The following is a 9,022-nucleotide window of genomic DNA, read 5'->3' on the forward strand; positions in this document are numbered from 1 at the left end:
TGTGGGAAAGTGTTCATCATACTTAGATATCGTGTACTGTATGGCCAGTAATTAAAGTACATAAAGCGGTAGTGGTTTAATGATACCATACTTATCAATACAGTCAGGGAATTGTACCCCTCAGTTACAATTGGTCCTTCGAGCCGGAGGGTAATCAGTGTAATATTAATATAGTGGTATTAATATTGAAATGGCCTATGATGAACACTCCACGAAACGGTCCTCCTAAAGTAGAACGCCCGCAACGTAGACGACAGCCACCTCAGTACTTAGAGGATTACGCTGTCAGTAAACTACCTAGCCTTCTACAAACAGTAAACGCAGTAAAAGTAGAAAGTAAAATTATGTCCAACAACCCTATCAACCAGGATACCCCGACCACAGAGGCCCTAGTGGGTTCTAATGTAACTGACCAAGCTCACGGTGGGGACCAGGAGGGAACTGACACGACTTTACCCCCCGCCAATACCGAAGAAGTAGTCCCCCCAGAGCTCCGGGAGGAAGACAACCCTCCAGAGGTGGAACTCTGCACGGAACAAGATGAGGAGAGCGCCGAGGAGATAGAGCTCCAGGACTCCCCAACGAGTACAGCCAGGAGCGGCTCACCTCTACAAGCGTCTTCCCCCAGCGAGGCGGAGAGGATGCTGTCACAGGCGTTCCTCGTCAGCCTGACAGCCTCTACCGAACGCGATCGACTCCAGGGTGAACGCGATCGACTTCAGGGTGAACGCGATCGACTCCAAACACAGCAACGGAGCGAAGAAGAGCACATACGCCTGGAGATGAGACGCCTTCAGACGGAAGAGAATATGGCAAGAGACCGGTCCGACACCCAGCGTGCCGCTGACGGTGCCCAAAGAGAAGCAGAGCGCGACATCGCTCTCATCCAGCGCGAAGCCGAGCGCGACAGACTACAGGGCGAGCGCGACAGACTACAAGCCGAGCGCGACAGACTACAAGCGCAGCTAATGGAGCAGCTGATCACCAGGGCAACACCCCCTCCCTCCACAAGGGGTTCCAGAGCCTCGTCAAGACACACGTCAAGGGCACCCTCCCCTAACCGATTAGGCGACCTTGAACTCGACCACCAGAGAGAGTCTACACCCCCCTCCGAACTCCTTCCCCGACCGGTCCAAGTGAGACCCAGCTACAAGGAAGGAACGGCGGACACGGCGGAGAGGCTAAATAAACGACTACAGGATCTAGATGACCTGGCAGAAGAAGAAGAGGGAGAAGAGGAGAGTCAAGCCCGACAGCAGCACATTACTCCACAGGACCAGGAGGTCCAGTACAGCCCAGGCTATACCCCCGCGGCTCTGCGCTACAGACCCCCGACTCGACTCACGGGTGAGCATGACGCACGACCAGTCCCGAGGAATAGCACCTGGACCAGCGGGCCATGGTACCCTGCCAGTACCAGCCCACCGAGAGGCGTAAGAAGAGACTCGCCCAGGAGGCCTCTCTTCCAACGCTCACCGATGTGCCAGCCATCCATGGCGTCATACATTGGCACACCGACGTTTCCAGACTTCACCCATGAGAATCGAGCACAGTACACGGAGCTCCGGATGTGCTTAGAGACAATGATGGTGGATGTCGCTGATGAACGCCACAAGTATGCAATATTATTGAAGCACCTGAAAGTGCCCCGAGCGCACAACATAGCGCTGGCCTATGCCACCTCTACGACCCCATACACCGCGGCTCTAGCAGCGCTGGACCAGAGATATGGACGTATATGGGATTACGTAATACAGGAGATAAGGCATATTGATCGCCTACCCCCAGCAACAGACAATCGCTCACTAGACGACCTGTCTATAAAAGTACAATCCCTGGTAGGGATGCTGGGGGCGCAACGAGAAAAGGGTATGCACGAACTATACGCAAACTCGAACGTCGAGAGGATTTTAGAGAAGCTGCCGCCCGCCCGGCAGGAGCGCTTCAGGCGGCAAAGAGACCACCGTGATCCTAACGGTCCCGAGCCATCCCTCCTAGATTTAGCCGACTTCCTGGCGAGAGAAGTCAGCAGCCTACGGCTGGATACGTTCGTGCGGAGCACGCCAAGCTCCAGAGAGGGACCTAGGAGAGTAAACGATGGCCGAAGATCGGTGACTGTCATGCACCAATCAGAATCAGTACCGAGCAGCAAGAACCACAGTACCCCCTCGACGAAAGAGAAGTGGAAGATGGTGTGCCCGTACTGCGAGAAGGAACACTGGTTGTCACAATGTGACCAGTTCAAGAAGATGACCGCTGAAGAAGTAAGTCACTGGATAAAGTCCAACAGGCGCTGTTACCGATGTGCGCGCAGTCACATGGCAGCCGAGTGCCGCCTAAAGAAGAAGTGTAGTCGGTGTGACGGAGCCCATCTGAATGTCCTACACGACAGTAACAAAAGAAAGCCTGCACCATCCAACAGCACAAAGGCAAGTGTTATGTACATTGACCCCGCTAGCAGCAGCGGCGCCCAGGTGCTCTTAAAGGTGGTCCGTGTAACCCTGAGTTACCAAGACAAGATCATGGACACTTACGCCGTCCTTGATGACGGGTCAGAGAAGACCCTTCTCCTCGCGTCCGCTGCGGCCCAGCTGGGGCTACGGGGGAGCGAGAACCAGATGACTATTCGGACAATAAGACGAGATCTAAAGACGATAAAGGGCGAGAATGTCTCCTTCACTATCGCAGCAAGCGGGCAGCCAGAGAGACGGTACAGGATTACTAATGCTTTCACCAGCCAAGAAATAGGACTATCGCAGTACACCTACCCCATCGCCAAGCTGATGGAGAAATATGTGCACCTGCGTCAACTTCCTATCCCGCTCATAGACGGCGCCACCCCGACCCTGCTGATAGGCTCCGACCATGCAGACCTCATAGTCCCGATAGACCGGGTCCATACAGGACCCAGAGGTTGTCCTGCAGCAGTCGAGACCCGCCTAGGATGGACGTTACAAGGCCCCCTCGCCAAGTCTCTTAACCGAACAGCAGCCACTGGCTGCCTCCACTCCAGAGCGACAGAAGGAGACACCACACTCCTGCAGCATGTAGAGAGGCTATGGACACTAGAGACAATGCCCTTTAAGAACGAAAAGAAAGACATTCGTTCTAAGGAAGATATCTACGCTATAGCCCTCCTCGAGCACGGGACAAAGAGAGTCAACGTCAGCGGAGTGATGAGATACGCAACTCCACTCCTGAGGCGAGAGGGAATGCCCACCTTTCGTGCTACAAAAGAGGCGACGGAGCGGTATCTATTGAACACAGAGCGGCGCCTAGCCAAAGACCCCGCTCAAGAAGCTGTGTACCGCGCTGAGATTAACAAATTAATCACAGCGGGACACATAAAGAAAATTGACATTAAAGAGGCCGATCAGACGACCGAATCATGGTACGTGCCGCACCACAAGGTCCACCACAACGGCAAGGATCGCATTGTGTTTAACTGCAGCTACCAGATCGGATCACAAAATCTGAATAAAGAACTCTTGGCCGGCCCAACACTCGGCCCCTCCCTACTAGGCGTGCTACTACGCTTCCGCCAGGACAAGGTGGCTATCAGCGGCGACATCAAAGGGATGTTCCTGCAGGTGAGGCTAGTGGAGGAGGACAAGCCCCTGCTGCGGTTCCTATGGAGAGAGAGGATCGGAGATGAGCACCCAACCATCTATCAATGGGAAGTCCTCCCTTTCGGAACCACATGCAGCCCATGCTGTGCTACGTTTGCACTGCAAAAGCACGTCGCAGAGGACCCAGCAGCAGATGAAGAGGTCCAACAAAGTGTGACAAATAGTTTCTACGTGGACAACTGTTTACAAAGCGTCTCGACACCAGAAGAAGCCGAGGCTCTCCTACTCAAGCTCCGCGCCTCCCTGATCAAAGGCGGCTTTGATCTCAGGCAGTGGGCCAGCAGCGACCCGCAAGTACTGCGCCGCCTCTCCCCCGAGGACAAGGCCGCGAGCAGCGATACTTGGATGGCGACCATCCCAGGAGAAGCCCAAGAAATGACACTAGGACTAGTCTGGCGCTTCAAAACAGACTCGCTCCATTATAGACACAAACCCCTGATCAAGGAGCAGGGAAGGTCGACGGCAATACCGACCACCAGACGGAGTGTATACAGAACACTCGCCAGACAATATGACCCGTTGGGATGTATTCTACCTTACACCACCCGGGCAAAGATGATTGTAAGAGCGCTATGGGACAAAGACCAGGGCTGGGACGATCCCATACCCGAACACCTTGCATCCACATGGAGAGAGTGGGAGACGGAACTCCGCTCACTCCCCGGTGTTAATATACGCCGCAGCTACTTCCCACCCACAGTGAGGCCAGAGACATGCAAGATCGACCTGCACGTATTCAGCGACGCCTCCGAAGTAGCCTACGGTTCGGTGGCTTACTTGCGTGCCCAAGAGGAGGGAGGAGAAATACATACTGCTTTCATCCTGGCTCGCTCAAGAGTAGCCCCACGCAAGCAACAATCTATCCCGCGCCTAGAGCTCTGCGCAGCCCTGGCAGGAGCGCGGCTCGCCACGTTAATCCAACGTGAACTCACCATTCCGGTGCAAAGAACAATCTTGTGGTCAGACTCCACGACCGTACTCACATGGATCCGGTCTGATTCGTGCAGATACAAGGTCTTCGTGGGAGTCAGAGTCACCGAGATTCAAGAGTTAACAGAAGTAACCAGCTGGCGGTATGTGGACACCAAACACAACCCAGCTGACGTCATCACCCGGGGAATGTCCCTGGATGACCTCACCCGTCCCAACCTCTACAGTGATGGGCCAGAGTTCCTCAAGCTCCCCGAAGAAGAGTGGCCTACACCCACCCCACGGGAGGCGAGTAAAGAGGAGGCAGAGAACAAGAAACCTATGTTCTGTGGGTTGACACACACACTCGTCCCCACAGGCCCGGTTCTAGACGATTGCCTCACCCTAGAGAGTGCGCAGCTAAAGACATTTCTGTGGCACCACCCAGAGGTTCAGCCCACAACTGACATTTCAGCAGCTGACTACGAAGAAGCAGAACTCCTTCTACTACAACGAGCCCAGAGAGACTCGTTCCCCGATGAGCTAGCTTGTCTACAGGGAGCACAGCCCGTCCCATCAGACAGCAGACTGCTTCACCTGGCCCCCGAGAGCGACGCCCATAATCTCATCAGAGTGGGTGGTCGTCTGCGGAGAGCCCCAGACCTACCGGATGACGTTAAGTACCCGATAGTCTTGAACAGCCGACACAAGGTCACAGAGCTGATCATAAAGAAATACGACGAGGATGTGCACCACGCAGGGGCAGAGAGAGTCTTCGCGGAGATCAGACGTCGTTATTGGATACTGCAAGGGAGAGAAGCAGTGCGGCGCTTCCAGCGAACCTGTCTAGACTGCCGTAAGTGGCGCGCGCAGCCCAGTATACCCCGGATGGCTGACCTACCTCCCTGTCGCCTCCGACTCGGCGACAAGCCCTTCCACTCCACCGGTATGGACTGTTTTGGCCCGCTGTATATAAAGAGAGGAAGAGGAACCGAGAAGCGGTGGGGTATTGTATTCAAATGCATGACCACCAGAGCGATACATATCGAACTCCTTCCAACCATGAGCACAGACTCATTCCTTATGGCCTTCCGAAGATTCACATCACGGAAAGGAAAACCGTCTACATTGTTGTCTGATCACGGGACAAACTTCAAAGGCGGAGAAAGAGAGCTGAGAGAGAGCTTCCAAGCTATGGGCCCAGAACTTAAGACCCACCTCGCTCCATCCCAGATTGACTTCCAGTTTAATCCCCCGAAGGCACCTCACTTCGGTGGAACCTGGGAACGAGAAGTACGTTCCATAAAGACAGCCCTGTACGCCGTGCTTGGGGCCCAGACTGTGGCGGAAGACGTCCTAATGACAGTCCTCACGGAGATCGAGGGAGTATTGAACTCAAAGCCCCTCGGTTACGTCTCAAGTGATGTAGCAGATGTCGACCCAGTCACCCCCAACACCCTCTTGATGGGGCGGCTGGACCCTGCGCTACCACAGACAATGTACAGGCCTGAAGAAGCGAACGGCCGAAGAATGTGGAGGTACAGTCAAGTACTGGCTGATAAGTTTTGGAACAGCTTCCTACTCCACTACCTACCGTCTCTACAGACCCGCCAGAAGTGGGTAAAAGAGAGAGACAATTTGACAGAAGGAACAGTCGTCATGATCATCGACCAGTCACTACCCAGAGCTATGTGGCCGGCTGGCCGCGTAAGCAAAGTGATCACCGGTGCCGATGGAAAGGTCCGAGCAGCTGAAGTGCTCGTCCAAGGACGGACTTACACCCGACCCGTGGCGAGGCTAATAGAACTGCCAAGGCTCCCTGATACTATTGATGACGACCATGACCCTATGACTTTGTGAGTTGACTGACCCTTACAGCGGACATTGAGTAGTGGACAGTGCGGTTAATCTGTCTCTGCTCAGCTAATTAGGTGGGACTAATTAGGGGGCGGCTGTTGTGAAGGATCAGATTAAACCGAATATATATATTTATTTATGGATATATATTTAATAGTATTTGTATATTGTTTGATATCCCTTGTATATTCCTTGTACATATACACTGAATATCCCTTTATTCTACTACAGCCCATAATAGTTCATTCTCTTATTGGACAAAAGGACCAGGCGCCAGGGACAAGCCCCTGGCGTTCAAGTTCAAAGGTACCGACGAGACATGTCTTTACTAGCCTCAGCTCCGCGCAGGAATACGGCTACCGAAAGCAGAGCGGCACTACTTGTCCACTGTGCATATAAATATGGCGCAAGAAATGTAGAATTCCTCTTAGTCCTTTACCCTTCTACCCAACTAAGTAACAAGACGTGAAGCCTCACCCCACGATACCGCGTGCGGTGTAGTACGGCCTGTTTGGCCTTAGAATAGCAGTGAGACCTCGTGCGAATTAATAGCTGAATTGCCAGAGTTTGGCACCGTATTTCTATTAAGTAATAATAGTCTATTATGTATGGTGCATCGTTCGGTTAGAGTTCTAAAGTGAGCAGCACCCCCATCGTTTCCTCGCGTTATCTAGAGTCTTAACCAGGCTGGGCAGACCACGCGTGGTGCTTTCATCCGAGGAGTTCTGGGCGAGGACGAGTGGACCTGCACATTGGATTACCTACCCCGACGACTGCTGGGCCCTATACGGCATGGAATATCTATTTGCTTTGGTGCTTTGATTTGTGGAGCGGATAATCGCCAACACCGGTGAGTGTTGGATTTACCCCGAGAGGAGCCAAGGTGAGACGGCGCTCAGACCAGACTGAGGTCGCCTCGCTTCTTCTTCGTTGTGGACCGACAGCGACAGCTACAGCTATCGTCTACAAGATAGCCCAAGTGTATTCATCTGTGGATCAAGGTTCCACGGGCACTGTTTTCTGTACCTGAATTCTCCCTGGAAATCGTTGACCAGACGGGATACAGCCGACGGCTCTCCTACCCCCCCTACTGGCTTACAACCGGCGGGACCCCTTCAGTATATTATCCAGCTATAATCATTAAGTGACCATTGCTATAATCCCCTAAGAGCCAGGTTGTATACTTGCTTCCTGTGTAACCAGAGATTGGACATTCAGTGTTGATTTGCATACGAGTACTCATTTGCCTTACAAGAGCATTCAATTCAAATCATAAATGTAATAAGTAATTATTATATGTACCTTTTGCTATATATTAAATATTTGACTATTACCTTTGTGTGGACCTGATTTCATATGTGGGAAAGTGTTCATCATACTTAGATATCGTGTACTGTATGGCCAGTAATTAAAGTACATAAAGCGGTAGTGGTTTAATGATACCATACTTATCAATACAGTCAGGGAATTGTACCCCTCAGTTACAGTTAGGGTTAAGGTTAGGGTTAGGGTTAGGGTTTAGGTTAGGGTTAGGGTTAAAAATAAACAGCACAAACTGACTACTTCCGTGTTTTACAGGAAACAAAACAAGGTACAAGCCACGACGCCCTGCCCACGCACAGGCAAACCTAGTCCAAGCCACGAAGCTCCGCCTCAAACCCAGTCCAAGCCACGAAGCACGTTTGTGGTGGAATGCCGTTCCTCCCTAAAAACGAGGAAAAGCAAAGTCTTTACAAGGTCAAAAATGTCTAAGAAAAGAAACTAAATGAATAAGGCTCCGTTCTATCTCTCTTGCTATCCGGCTATGCGCTCCATCCCCCCCCCCCCCCCCCCCCCCCCCCCAACACGGGGGCTGCCTTTCCTCGTCTCCGGTCACACATCCACTCAACTTATAGAAAATACGGCATCAGGCTATTATTCTAAAAAATATCGATACTAATAAAATGGGAGTATTGGACCGTTTTTAAACGGCTGGGTATTGCAATACCGTTCTAGTATCCGTGTAGTATCGTGCAACCCTATTTGCAACAGTTGTGTTTGGAGGATCAAGAAAAGAGGGCAGGTTTGATTTGGGTCCCTTGGTGACTTGAGTCTAAATGGATTAAAATGTTCCTTCCCTTTCAGAAACACTTCCATGTTGTCGCAGCCGCCAACAGACTGCAGAGGTTCCGGCAGAACCGACCGGTCGACACGGCGTAGTTGTTCATCTGCAAAAGTCAATCACTTTCAATCAGCATTTCAATGCGTTGGACTCTGGTTGTGATCGGAGGATCGAGAAAAAAACGCGAGCGGGGGGTTTGAGAAAAGGCCCATCGGTGACTTTTAATCTAAAAATGGATTAAAATGTTCCCTTCCCTTTCAGAGACACTTCCTCCTTGTCGTAGCCGCCGACAGACTGCAGAGGCTCCGGCAGAATCCACCTGACGTGGCGTAGTGTCGAGAAAAATCAATCTGCTATGACACTCAAGACACCCGTCCCTTGCATACTTCGCAGATAAAGGGATGCCTTTTCTGCACACGCCCGCTTCACACAGTTGTGTTATTCACTGCACAAAAAAAAATATTGAGGTTTCAGACATTCAAGTATTTATTCTCTAGACTCTAAAGTGTTTAATCTGAACATAAGG

The 9,022-nt window shown here is 51.9% G+C and overlaps 1 protein-coding gene across 1 annotated transcript in view; it reads left to right on the forward strand.

Annotated features, from left to right (window-relative positions):
- mylk3 (myosin light chain kinase 3) overlaps positions 1-8,594 on the forward strand; it is a gene marked incomplete at both ends in the record, with an annotated part of 113,716 nt that extends 105,122 nt beyond the window's left edge. The window contains 1 exon segment of the mRNA XM_084330540.1: positions 8,520-8,594. Within this exon segment, the coding sequence (XP_084186666.1) occupies positions 8,520-8,594 (75 nt within the window).
- Between the last annotated feature and the right edge of the window lie 428 nt (positions 8,595-9,022).

Source organism: Notolepis coatsorum (assembly GCF_963971535.1).
Source record: "Notolepis coatsorum genome assembly, chromosome: 15".
Lineage (NCBI taxonomy): Eukaryota > Metazoa > Chordata > Actinopteri > Aulopiformes > Paralepididae > Notolepis > Notolepis coatsorum.